This window comes from Falco punctatus, assembly GCF_963210335.1.
Source record: "Falco punctatus genome assembly, chromosome: 4".
Classification (NCBI taxonomy): Eukaryota; Metazoa; Chordata; class Aves; order Falconiformes; family Falconidae; genus Falco; species Falco punctatus.
The window spans coordinates 83,415,525-83,429,670 of NC_137583.1; the positions used below are offsets into that span (position 1 = coordinate 83,415,525).

The following is a 14,146-nucleotide window of genomic DNA, read 5'->3' on the forward strand; positions in this document are numbered from 1 at the left end:
CCTTCGCTGGCGGGGGGCGGGTGACAGGCCGGTGCAATTCCCTCCCGAGGGCTGAGAGGTTACCGGTGGCAAGGGTGGCAACGGGCGCGAAACAACCGAGCGGCTCCGCCGCAAGCGGCCGCCAGCCAGCGCCGCGGGGAGGCGGTGAAGCCCCGCGGGGCCTAGGCCCGGCCCGGCGGGGGCGACATGCCGGCCCTGCCTTCCCGGGCCGGCGGCGGAGCCCTGCCGCCCGCCAGAGGCCGCCGTGCGGGGCCGCGGAGCCCTGAGGCGGGTGGGGAGGTAAGGGCCGGGCGGGGGTCCGGGCACCGCCGCCCCCCCCCAGGGCCGCTGCGGCCACAGAACTGCCAGACCCCGCGCGGCCCGGGCCGCCGGGCCTGGGAAGCCGCAACCCCGCGGGTTCCCTCGGGTTTCGCCCCCGGGGCGCCTCCCTGCCCCTCTGCCCGCGCACGGCGCCGTGCTCACCGCGGCCCGGCCCGGCCCGCTCGGCCCCCAGCGGCCGCCGCGGGGAGCGCGGAGCAACCCGGCGGCTTCCCCCCGCCACCCCCCCGCCGAGCCGAGCCGAGCCGAGCCGGGCGGCTATTTTTAGTAAATCCTCCTCGCGTCGCCACGGGCTGCGATCGCAGCGCGCAGCCCCTCGCCGGCAGCTGCCGCCGCCCCGCCCCGCCCCGCGGCCCGCCCGCCGCGCACGGTGCAGGCTCGCCCGTGCCGGCTCCGCCGCCCGCCGGCGCTATGGCCACCTAGTCCCCGCGGCAGCCGCCGCAACTTTTCCTTCCCGCTCCGCACCTTCCCCTGCCGCCCCGGTGGAAGATGGCAGCTGGGGGGAGGACTGGAAGTTGCAGCCCGCGAGCGAAGAGATAAGGCGGAGGCGCGGGAAGGTGAGTGGCACCGGCTGCCCCGCTCCGCTCCGCTCTGCCCGGCCGCGGCGGCAGCCAGCGCGGGGCCGTGGGGCCGGCCCGTCCCGCCGCCCGGCCGCTGTGCTGGGCTTGCCGGGGTGGATTTTTCGGGACCTTTGGGAAGGTTTCGGGAAGTTGGGCCGTGTCAGGGCGGGTGGGGGCGGCCGCCCCCCGGCAAGTTTCGTTTCGCGGGAGCGTGAGTGGCGGAGGGGTTCCCGGTGCGCCTGCCCTGCCCGGCGTTTGTGCGCGTTAACGGGCCCGGGAGGGGGTCCCTGTGCGACCCACTCCTCTGCGGGGCCGCGGCCGTGTCGCGGGGGTGCCGGGGCCACCCAGGCAAGCCCGGGGGCTGGCGGGGCCGGTAGCCGGAGCCCCAGCGGGCGGGGAGGACGCTGCGAGCCCCCCGCGGCCGGCTGGGGAGCGGGGACAGCCCCCCGCTGGGGGCCGAACAGGTGGGAGCGGGGCCGAGCGGCGGGGCGCTCCCCTGGGGCTCCCCGCCGGGCCGGGGTGGCGGCTGCCTGGGGCGGCGGCGGCGCCGCAGGGCCGGTGCGGGCGCATCCCAGCCCGGTGCGCGGCCGGAGCTCCGTGTGCCCGTGCTTTGGGTGGCCCAGCGGTGTGTGCATCCCGGGGGGCGGCTCAGCGGCGCGGGGCAGCGCACGGGCAGTTTCCGATACGGGTGCAGTTGTTTCGACTCACCTAAAATGTCTGAGTTGTAATCTGAAATGGAATGTAACAGCAGTCGGTAATCATTCGTGCTTATCACTGTTACAGAAAAAAAAGCAGGTATTACTTGTAATGCACGAAATGGGTATTCATCTGGGGAAGATTTACACAGAGCCCACGGCAGTTTGTATTTCAAAGTGCTCCGAAGGGGTCTAAAAATGCTGTTAAACTACGCGAGAATTTAAGAGGGGAGAAATACTTAAAACAAGCCGAACATTGAGAAAGAAGTAGCAAAGCGAATTGCGGAGACCTTTTGACATATGAAAATGCATGAGTGTTCTTTGCTGATGCAAAAGGTGTTGAGAAGTCCTGTCACAAACAACACAGAACAAGTATCGACACAGAAGCCGAGGAATTTTAAACCTATCTGTCTTTCAGTATTGTCAGCTTTAGTTCCATGACATCTTGTTTTCTGGGACAGAAGAATAGTTTTGTGACAGTTATTCAGGATTTAATTTGCAAGCTCACAAAGGCCTGTAAACTCTGCTGAGAACTCATGAACAAAAAAGGACGGTATTTCACATTAAGGTTTTTCAAATGCCCTCTCCTACCTGCCCCCAGCCCCAGTTCCCCAACAGCATCCTAGATCTATTGAAGATATTTAAATTGATCTTTTTTTGACAGTTTCTAAATTTTCTTTCATGCCCAATGCATTCTCGTATCAGTGGTCACAGCCCACGTATGTTTTGTACCCAGAGCACCTGCTTTGTTCAGAGGGAAGTGCAGGCTTGTTCTCTGTCATGGTACTGGAGCGGTATTGGAAGGCAATTCCATCCCTTCATACAGCTAAGTTGCATTGTTATTTGTATAAAATAGATAGGTCTCAACCATATATAACTTTCCACCATCAATGATACAAATGATACATTATTCTAACCCTTCTTTTTCATTACAGTGGCAGAGGTGTGACACAAAACGTTGGGAAAAAACATGTCATTGCCCCAGACAAAAGCTGCAGTCAGTCATATTTACCTACCAGTGGTGCCAACTTTATCATATAAATACTGAAATAGCTCTTTTGTATGAAAATGTCATTGTCAGTTGAGAATTCTGAAAAAGATAAAACCACGCCATTATACTTCATGGTGACCAAGCTGATGCAAGTACAGCACCATAGTTACTTAAGCCTGCCCAAAACAGTGTTCTCAGTGTTCTGGTAGCAAAGTCAATGTCAATGTGTAATACACCCAGATATTTTCAACCTGACATTAAAATGCCAATTCTGAAAACAGCAGTGTTTGGTTTTCCATTAACCTGCTTTTCCACAAATGAAGCGCAGTCTCCAGGATGAAACGGGAATACTAGTTTATAAGCTGTTGTGTATCTTCTGTTTACCACCATGTTTCTGTGCCCAGAGCAGTTTAAAAATAAAAATGAAATAGTGTCTTCACTGCTGAAAGTCCTAGTACATGCTTCATCTAGTGCAGTTGCTCCTAGGATTTTTCTGGGGAAAAAAAGATAATACTGTGATTGAGTGGTATATATATTTTCTGATTTCTTAATAGACAATAACATTAAGAAGAGGTTCAGTTATAAAAACTATGTACTTTCTAAAAACCATTTAAAGTGGAAAATAATTTTCAGTTGTTTATCTCACTGCCTGAGATAATCTAATAGAAGTTGCTGTTGAAATCTTTTATATACTGAAAATATGGATCAAATTCATGTTTATCCATCATGAAAATGAAATGAATCCCAGTATGAATTACCATGAATGCTGAGGGTGACTAAATGTAGTTTAAGTAGTTATTTCTGAGTATTCAACTAATGCTTAATAGGAGAAATGGAGTTTTGAAAATACTCAAATCCTGTTGTGTGTGACTGACTATAGCCAATTAAAAATGACAAAAATGTTGGGATGTAGCCTAGTAATCTCCGAAATAGTAAATTAAAGCATGTATTTACTAGACTGGGTGTACTATTGTTATTTTGTATCCATCGGTATTCATACTAGCTACTTTAAAGCTACTTAGGGTATGTGTATACAAACAGCAATAGAAAGTGCTTCTGGTTTACAGTGTAGTCCTAGCTGAATCGTTAGCTGAGAGAGTTTGGTGTATTTCAGGAGTGAGGGCTTTTGTCTTTTACAGAAGAGGTTTGGGCCAGATTTGCTGAGGGTTGTATATTATGCCTTATATGCATACTGTTCACGTGAAATTAACTTTCCATAGAACTAAAGTTAAAAGAGAATGTATCAGTTTTCCAGTCTCTCCAAGAGTGTAAGAAAACGTTCTTTCAGTTGTTGCATTTAAGTAGGAAAGTACATAATACATTTGATGAGTTTATTTTAAGATGTAAAGACATGCTTTGTAAAGGCTGAATGCTGGACCATTCCATGATAAAAGATACTTGTCATGCTTCAAGGTTTCAGTAATGATTGCCAGAGAAGAAAGCATGTTTTTTTCAGAGAAAGTTGCGTCCTGAATCATTTAAGGTTAGATTGTTTACTGAAACTGGTATGTTAGTAAGGCAATGTAGAGCTAACAGTACTTGACAAAATCACCTTTCATTTGCTGCTTTTTGTTTTGGGTTTTTAGGTTAGGAAGATCATATATGACCAAAGAATTTATCCCATATTTGATGTAACTTACTTGGAATGAATGCATTACATTGTGAATGTCAGTGCATGCCAGGTAAGACTGCACTAGTGTTGACATTATTATTGCAACTTTTATAGTATTATGAAGTTTATTCGTATGTGCTAATCTATAGCTTCATCTTCAGGCAGCTTAAAAATTACAGCAAAACAGTGTTTAACTACTTTTCAGAAATAATATTCATTAGTTTGGGGCCATCTTAAAATCTTTTCAGCTACAAGTTATGATCTAACTTTCCTGTGAGGACATACCCAAACTTCTTTATTTTTATGCAATATATAGTTATGTAACTTTTTTTCTAAAGAAGTTTGTTGTAGTGGTTTAACCCCAGGCAACAGCTAAGCCCCACACAGCCACTTGCTCGCTCCCCCGCCGTGGGATGGGGGAGAGAATCAGAAGAGTAAAAGCGAGAAAACTCGTGGGTTGAGATAAAGACAGTTGAATAGGTAAAGCAAAAGCCACGCACGCGAGCAAAGCAAACCAAGGAATTCATTCACTGCTTCCCATGGGCTCAGCCATCCCCAGGAAAGCCAGGCTCCATCACATGTAACAGTTACTTGGGAGGACAAACGCCATAGTGCCACATGTCACCACCTTCTTCCTTTTTCTCCCAGTTTATATACTCAGCATGACATCATATGGTATGGAATATCCCTTTGGCTAGTTTGGATCAGCTGTCCTGGCTGTGTCCCCTCCCAGTTTCTCATGCCCCTCCAGCCCTCTCGACCAAAACCATCAGTGTGCATTGTTCTCACACCAAATCCAAAACACAGCACTGCACCAGCTACTAAGAAGAAAGTTAACTCTATCCCCGCTGAAACCAGGACAATGCCCCAACGTTTTGCAATGCCATGGGTCTTCCATTAGCAGCTCTGCACTCTGCCTTTCCCTTGCAGCTCTGTAACCTTTCTCCAAAACTGCTGGGGCAGTGTTTCCCTTGCTGTCCTCATGCTGTTGGTCTTGTACTGTTGTTCTCATGGCTTTTCATCTGCAAACCCTGATAGTACTGTTATGTCAGGTTTCCAGTGGTAAGTGATTGACACTGGTGTAATAGTCATTCTTTTTCAACATCCTTTTCTTGCACCATTTTTTGCAGCTAGGACTGTGCTAGGAGAAAGACAATTATCTGATAAGTGTTACTCAGTAATATATGTAAACCTTAACAGCCAACTAGTTAGCTTTCGACACAGCCTCTGATCAAGGACTACTCCAGTCAGTGCTAATAGCATCATGAGTGGGAACAGGCAATAGGGAGTTTGAACAGATCATGAGGAAATCTGTATAGTTTCTATGGGAGTGGTATGGTGGACCACCTATATGCACTGGAGAGGACACTGGGAAGAGGGTGCTTGCTGGGTAGACCATGTCAGTTCTTTTCTTGACTAGCCACTGAAGGGAGTTTTGCCTTTCGCCTTTCCATTTTCTCCTTTTGCTTTTCTGTTGCAGCACTCTCCAAACTATCAAGCTGCAACAAGGTCTTTTACCATCTCATACCAGCATACTCTTCATGTCAGTCCCTCTGTTACCTTCTCCTCATCCAGAGTGCATGTTCTTTCTCTTCTTGCTCTGTCTCTTCTTCCTTGGCTGCTCTCTCTTCATTGGCTGTCCAACATCTGAACTTAACCAGCCACACCTGCACTTATCTACATCAGCCAACCCGCTGCCTCTGAAGCCAGCCCACAGTTGTATATTATCAATGCTAATTAACCCAGCTTCATTCCTCTACACTTTTCCAGTTCCCTTTTCCTGTGTTCTTCTATTTTTATCCTTCCCTCCCTCCCCCCCTCCCTCCCCCCTCTGCCTTTTCCCCCCCCCCCAAAAGGAACTCTTGTTATTGGAGTTCGTACATGTTATCAGTTATAAACTCTGCAAATAAATTGTAAATCAAGAAGGGATGTAAAGATGCTTACAGATCTGTAATGAGGAGTATAGGTGAGTGTGCTGATAGACCGGTACATGGGCAATTTATCCGTGTTTAAAGTCAGATTATCTGATAACCTTCCTAGTTTTACTGTTTGGTCAAACAGAAATCATACATCCTCTGAGCCTTCATTTAGTCAGCCTGAATTTACCTTTCTGTTTTTTTTTTTTTATGTAAGAATATCTGTGTTCCTCCAGATATCTTTGAGTCATTGTCTGTATCCTTTTCAATCTGAAGTTACCTTTCTTAAGCAAATGTGACCAGAACGGTAGTCTGTGCCCATCAAAATCTCATTAGCGTCTTGTCCAAGGGTGGTAATGCTCCATCTCTTTTTATAAAAAGCTTGACTGATGTGTCCTAGGATGTATTCAGGTCAAACTGGAAGTTTAATTTCCTGTTACTTTTTGTAACACTTGTGATTACACTAAATCACAGAAGCATTCAAGTTGGAGGGGACCTTAGGAGATCCGTAGACCAACTTTTTGGCCAGATAAGAGTCAACATAGAATTTGGACCATGTTGCTTAGGGATTTGTCCAATTCTGTCTGGAAAATCTCCAAAGAAAAAGATTCCACAACCTCTCTGGAAAATCACATCCAATACCTAATTTTCTTCCTAGAAATTTTTCTTCATGTTGACTCATAACCTGTCAGTTTCAATTCACAGCTGTTGTCTCTTCTTGTGCCATGCACATCTGTGAAAAGCCTAGCTCCATCTTGTTGGTAACCTCCTCATCGGCACTGGCAAGCTGACGTTAGGTCCTTGCTAAAGCCATCTCATCCTCAGGCTGAACAAGCCCTCAGCTTCTCATACAGCAAGTGCTCCAGTCCCTGACTGCCTTAGTAGACTCAGGTGGTGGCAACTTCCAGTTATGGGGAGAGCCAAAACTGGATGCAGTATTCCAGATGAGCTCTAGTGCTTGAGTAAAGGGGAAACCTAAACCTTCATATTGGTAAAGCTACCAAATAGTAAATAGCACAAGATTCTGAAAACCTATGAATAAGGCATTGAACAGAAGTGTACTGTCTTGAGACCATGAAATTAATATAAGCTATTATATGCTTTTAAGAATTTGTTATTGCAGTTTACATAGAAACGCGGTTCATTTGATAGTTCTTATCAGAAAAGTTCTTGAATCATGTTTTTTGGAGTAGGGAAGTAATTTGACGTTGGAATTCTAAAGCAATATGTGCATTAAAATATCTCCGTTATAGAAGCATATGAAGAAAATGACATGACACAGACATTCTGTATGTCTAAGTTTTAATTATACAAAATTCTTTATTATTCAAGTTTTTGACAGTTATCATTAAGTCTCCAGGGTGCTAACTATTGAACTGAAACCTTGCTTTGACAAGAGGTGGGTGAACTGCAGGTGTGAATATAGGATTTCCAAGGAAAAAAATTGAAACATTGAATTCCAAATGGAAAATAAGCAGCATGCACGTAGTGACTGTGTTTAGTGTGTAAAGTGTATAAATTATTGGCATTTTACCTGATTTATAGTTAGATAGCTATTCAGTTGTTCATATATAGCTTAAAATTAGAGGAATATGCTGACAATATACAATAGATACAGTTACCACTTTAATCTTTTATGTTTCCTCTTTTGGTAGACAATATAACCAACATTGATTAATAAGCCATACTATTGATTAAGTGAAATTTTGATATTTCATATTGGAGTTGAATCTGTTTTATTTGGGATATAAATAGTTACTGTGTATATTCTCTGAAAACATATTCTAAATGTTTTAGAATGAAAGATCAGTGGCTTGAAACAGCAAAAACCCCATTCAATAGCTAAAACAGATCATAAAGAGTCTTGTAATGTGGGTTAGGTCTACCCTGCTGACCTCTATCATCCATACCAGGGATCTAGCTGGAGGTTACCATAGGATCCGTTTTGGCTTCTGTGTACTCAGTTTTCCTTCCATAAAAATCAGGGTAAGTAGGGAGCAGCAGGGAACTGAAGTTCAATGTCATCAACAGCATCAGAGTGAAGACATGGTCAAGATGCACCCCTGTGGCAATCAGGGCCACAGAACTGACAAGAGTGAATAGTCTGGAGGGGAAGCCAAACCAAGAAGCGAGTCAGAGAAAGGTATTTTCATTTATAAATGACGTAATCTAAGTTTAATCTTTGAGTACCATCTGTAACAGCATGGAAGCTGGGATTGCAGCTAGCAGCAGTTAAGTGCTCATTTAGTCATTAGGGCAACCCGGAGAGGCTGTTATAATTTAGGTGGACTGTCAAAGCAATGGAGGAGCTACAAAAGTGTATCAAAAATAATTCTTGGTGATTCTTCTTTGCCATCTTTTGTCAATTACCTTCAGATAATTTTAAAAGATCTTGGCATGTGCTCTAGGTACATTTTCTGTACCTAAGTATCTGTATGCTTCTGTCCCCTCCATCACTAGTTTTCCTGAGTGATGCCTAAATGTAAGTATGTAGCTTCTTCGGTGTATTCAGTTTACCTGCAAGCAGAGCATGAGGATATGCCTAGGAGATTTTTTTTGCATGCCTGGCAAATGAAATCCTTTTTCTCTAGGCCACAAAGTAGCAACAGAGACAGTTCCAGAGTTTCACTGTGATTTTTGCGGGGTGTCTGTATAAGTAGCATGTGAGAAATGTGTTTTGTAGTGACAAATCAAGTGTCATTTCTGACCCTGCTTCCCATTTACTCCTCTGGTGGTCATCCATACTTTTGGAGAATGCTGCTTTAATGTTTGTCACCTGTGAAGTCTGTATGCATCATTACTTCTTTCATTTCTGTCGAGTGTTTGTATTGTGAGAAGAGACTGGGATGGGAGAGAGGACAGGAGACACAACTGAGAGGCTTTTTCAAGTGACATTTGGACCATAACTTAGGTTTTATGCATAGAAATGTCAGATCAAAATACAGATCTGTATAGATAACAAAGCCACATAATAAATCCATTATCATGTTAAAAAAAAAGTATTCTTTGCAATGATTTCAATCTAAGTACTTCAGGAGAGAGAGTGAAAAGGCCTATTTTTCATATTTTAAAGCCATAGAAATATAATCAAAACAAAATAAAGGTAAGCTAGAGTAAAAAAAATATGTTTAATTCTGCTTGCTTACTCTGATGGAAGGCGATTTTCTTGCATGAAATTGATGAACTATGTGATCTCTAAGCTCAAATATTTCTCTTAAAGCATTATGTGATTGCTTCTTCAATCATTGTTGCTTTCATATTGCTGTGATATGTACGTGGTGATTTTATATTACTCTCCTTTGTGAAAAAGAACATTATATACTTTCCTGCTCCAGATATGTTAAAATCAAGATGATGAAAAGACTGAAATCTGTCATTTATGGTATATAGTTATATTCTAAAGAGAATGGGAGCTGAATAGATTGCCAAGGCCAGAACTGGGGTCTAATTTATGTATCTTGGTTTGTTCATATATTTTGTTTTTTGAAGTCATACATCACAAAGGGGTGTGGAGTATGTGCTAAGCACACACAAATCAAAGCAAAAGTGATGACTTCATCCTTAAAGCAGTTACTGAACATCAGTGCAATGATCCATCAGATTTTCATATGCAAGCTATTATTCTCTTATCTACAGGCTTTTTCCACTAATGTTGCTGCTTCAGTTAGGCAAAGGAATAATTAACTATACTGATATTAACAGAGCTGATATTACTGACACATATAAAGGTAAATAAAATGATAATCTGACTTGAACAAGGTTGAAATTGTTTTAGCTAGTGATTCAGTCCAATTATACTGAATTAAATCTAATTGCATATTGTAATTCAGTCACCAGAATTTGAACAGTAGTTGGACTCTTGTACTTCAGGTGATATTGAAAAACCTGAAGCATAATGTAAATTCTGTGGAACTTTTTCTGTAAAGTTAAAGTTTCTGGAAAAACGAAGTACTGTTTAATGAAAATTACCTGTTTTGGTCAGGAAGCTTTTGTCAGAAACACATAGGATTAAGGTGAATAATCCATGTATAACTCTAGTTTTTTCACCTGTTTTAAACTCTAGTTTTTTCACCTGTTTTATGATATATTACAATATTTTGTAATACAGAATTACAGAAGTTTCATATTTTCCTGTGAGAATTTACTACTAATAATACTTGTTTTGAAAGATGACTGCTACATCTGAATTATCTAGGTGTACCCTGCTTTAGAATAGTGTTGGCTATAGTATCGCTAGAATTTCAGAAGTAGATATGTTTTTTGTGTAGAAGATAGCTGAAGAAATAATTCTCTCTGAATCAGGGATTCATATGGTTCTAACTGTTTTCCAGCTGGTTAATTGTTTAAAGTCAAAAGGATGCTGTGCATGTGGGCAGTAAGCATCGATGCTACATAGGAAATGGTACTTGAAACCAGTTATGTTTCATTCTGCATCCATCTTTGAAAAATGTATTGATTAGACACTAAGAAAAGTGCTGCCAGAAGAAATACAGGAAATTTTAAGGAAGTGAAAAATATTTTTTAAAAAAATCTGGAATAGATGAGGGAACTTTTTCATTTAGTAACTGCAAGGTTACTCAGTGCTGTGATCCCTAATAATAACAAATTGGAATTCTGTCATTTCACTTTACATTGCTTTTCTTTTTGCAATGCATCTGAAAATTAATAGAAGTTTTGCCTATTTTATTGCAGTTTTATAGTAAAAGGAGAAAAAATAACTTTCACCCTAAGAATTGCATGTGAGAATAAAGCCAGTAAAATCTTAATGATTTGAATGGGAGTGAGTATTTCTGGGAGGCATATTGAGGCTTTGGCTTGGATATAAGGGCTAACACAGGCACTGCTTTAATCAAGATCAAATTAGTTGATGACAGCTAGAAAATACTGAGAGCCAACCAGTATTCGCTGACAGAGAAGCATCACCTGGGAGCAATAGGAAGTAATAGAATGTAATCAAAGAACTTTGCATCTCCACCCTGCCTCTAACCTCTAACTGGAAGCTGCAAGAAGTGGTCACTATAGAACTGTTCTCCATGGCATAGTATGTTGAATCTATTCCACAGGGTCTCATTTCCTGCCCCCCACCCCCAGCTTGATAGAGTCAAAGTAAGGGTCATACCAACCCCTTATATACTGCAGAAGGAAAACATCCCTTTTGCATGGGTGTGAGTTATATCATGAGTGAGATAAATATTGAAATTGCTAATGAAGAGAGTCTCAAAGTGTAAAAAAAAAAAAAAATATCACATTTTTGTTTTTTGAATACCCATATTCCCATTGTGATGGAAATATATATGATGTACAGAGTTGAATAATTTATACCTGGATAGGCAATAGCATCAAATAATAGTGAAGCCTGATTGTTTCTTGATTTTTAGAAACCCCACTGCATTTTGGTACTGAGTTCCTGATTAGAAGGAGTCATCTTTCATGTCCCAATGGAAATAAACTAGATTTAATAACATAATAGATTTTATTCACTATTCAGTGCATAATTCCTGGAATGCAAAAGGATCAACAGAAGAGCCCTCTATTCTGTGTAAGGTGGTAAAATCTGCCATTTTTTATGGAATGGGGTTTATGTTCCATTTTTCTTATTACTGACACACGGAAGGTAATTACAGGTTTGTGTGTAAGCACTGAAGACAATTTGGAGGCAATTGAATAACTTAAGGTAAAGAAGCTGAAGGAAGGAAGGCACTTTCAACCCCCCATGTTTTAGAATAATGAGCTATGAAGAGACTGGCCTCACATATAAGAGAAAGAGCTAGTGTCTGCATTCCTAAAATAAGGTTAAATGCAGTCAATTTCAATCTGCTGCTTCAGTAGCAAAGGAAGACATTTTCTGCATGATTCATGCAGAAAAGCATTTGTTTCTTTGTAATCTTATTCAAATTTCAGTAACCCTCTAATTATGTGTCCAGTGGGCAGAAACACTATTTAGGTAAAGCAGAATGCTGTGACCATGTGTAAGCATGTAAAGTTTTATCCATGATTGCTCATGAAGGCAGGGATTCATCTTCCTGCACAGAGGAACATCAGATGCTACTCTAGAAATGTGAATCTGGATTTAGTTGTGAAAATTCCTTGGTTGTAGGACTAATTTCCCTATGTGTACAACTTTATGTCCTCTAGGTGCTCAGATGCATCTCTTTGTAGGCTCGTCTAGATGTCTAAGCATTCTTAAATATTGCTGGCAATATTGTCCAGCAACCCAATTAATTTTCTACCTTTTTCTTCCATCTTCTGACTGTTGCGCTGCACCATATCCCTTACAGAAGGGTCTGGAGTCTGGGAATATTGCAAGGTGCCTGTGTGCATTATTTCTTCTCAAACCCATTGCAGATTAGTTGGTTAAAACAATGAGTAAGCGTGTTACACAGGGAAACCAGCTGACCAGTATATTGGCCTAGTGGCTGTGTAGTCGTGGATAATCACAATGGTATTACTTATATAGGCTAAAAGGCACACACTGAACCAATAATGATACATTCTGTGTTGGTACAAGACCTCCTAAAATATCATGGTGCTTTGTCTTATGGGTAAAGGTGTATTTTCCCTGTATTTTTGCCCACAGCTTTTCCCAGTCTGTCTCACAGCTCTAAACAGAAAGCCCTCTACAAACCATGGACAAGTCTTTACCCTAGGTTTTTTTCCCTTTGCCTGGCCTGAACAATGCAGAACTTTGGATTGCAGGCCTCTTAGTGAGTCAGATTATAAAGAGACAACTCATCATAGGAGGAGAAGAAAAAGCAAGAGCTCATCTTTTCCTGAGATAAGTCTTGCCGTGCTCAGCTTCCAAATTACAGAAACCCACTGGATAATGACTGGATTATTCTAAGTCACAAGACATACGACAGCTCTGCCTGCAGCTTCTAATGATTCTTGTCCAGCTTTCATGAAACCCCAGCTACAGTCCGGGAGAACATCTGCATGTAGCCAACCTTTGATGGCAGGAAGGAGATGACAACCAAAGCAATGCAGGCTTGACAGACAAACAGTGAAGCTTGAGCAGCATCCCACCATTTTTAGCATACAAGTGATTACTAGCTCACAGCACGTGATTCTGAGCAAGCGGAGTACAAAACTTAAAGACGATAGACAGCTGTGAGTGCCTTCTCAAGGGTCTTCAACACTTGCTGCTCCAGGCCTGATGGGTTATTAGTGCAGTATGCTTAAGCAGCATGAGAGTGTGCTCCTAGCACGGGCAGTCAGCAGTTTTGGCCAGGTCCAGCTCATGTCACACATTCAAAACCAGTCTAGGTTTACTATTTATTCTTCAAGTCTCTGGCTCTCCAGGTTGGTAACTTCCCGTGTGATTCTGATCCTTTGCCTGCTCATGACCAGGAAAATAGATCTAAACAGTGTCTGGTGTTTTTAAGGTACAGGGGAGTGAGCAGGTGTCTGGAAACAGCGGCTGTCATCTTGTGAGTTTGCAGACTGTGAAATACATCTGGGGTAGGGGACTTAGAAATAAAAAATGGTTTAAAGCAACTTGGTAATGCTCCATCTTTACTTTATGTGTTCCTAGACTGAGCTGAATAAGTGGATCAGGACAGTCTTGATTCAAGTCCTCCTTCCTCAGACATGTGGACACCTGAAACTAGCAGTTGATGTTCTCCTTATGACAGTGTTGCTTCAGTTGATGATCTGTCCCAATCATATCCAGGAGAGAGCTGACATAGCAGTGCTAGAAGTGGAACAGCTGTGTTTGGTCTGAAATCAAGCCTGCAGGTTCTGCTGCGTAAGAAGTTTTCCTGTTTTGCATTTCTTAAGTAGTTATGTGTCTACTGAGCTGCAGGCAGGCAGTTCCAGTAGAGAACAAGAATGCTGGGAGAACTGAAGGCTCTAGGTAACTCAGGAGGTCATGGTGGTGCTTCAGTGCAGGGCTTTGCTGCCTGCCTTGCATGGTGGAGTTACAAGTCCTTGTCTCCCTCTTGTTCTGCAGCTGGAGGATGGTTGTATGTAAAGGCTCACATCTTCTCTTCCTGTCAGACATGGGTGATAAGATGCATCTGAATTCCCCCAGTTTTGGGGGCTGGCAGTTGGGTAGG

The 14,146-nt window shown here is 43.1% G+C and overlaps 1 protein-coding gene across 1 annotated transcript in view; it reads left to right on the forward strand.

Annotated features, from left to right (window-relative positions):
* The first annotated feature begins 677 nt into the window (after positions 1 to 677).
* The window catches only part of HDAC9 (histone deacetylase 9), a 482,690-nt gene continuing 469,221 nt past the window's right edge, over positions 678 to 14,146 (forward strand). Inside the window, exons 1-2 of the mRNA XM_080383947.1 lie at positions 678 to 875; positions 4,151 to 4,246. Of these exons, the coding sequence (XP_080240073.1) occupies positions 4,214 to 4,246 (33 nt within the window). The 5' untranslated portion in view covers positions 678 to 875; positions 4,151 to 4,213. The remainder of the gene's footprint in view (positions 876 to 4,150; positions 4,247 to 14,146) is intronic.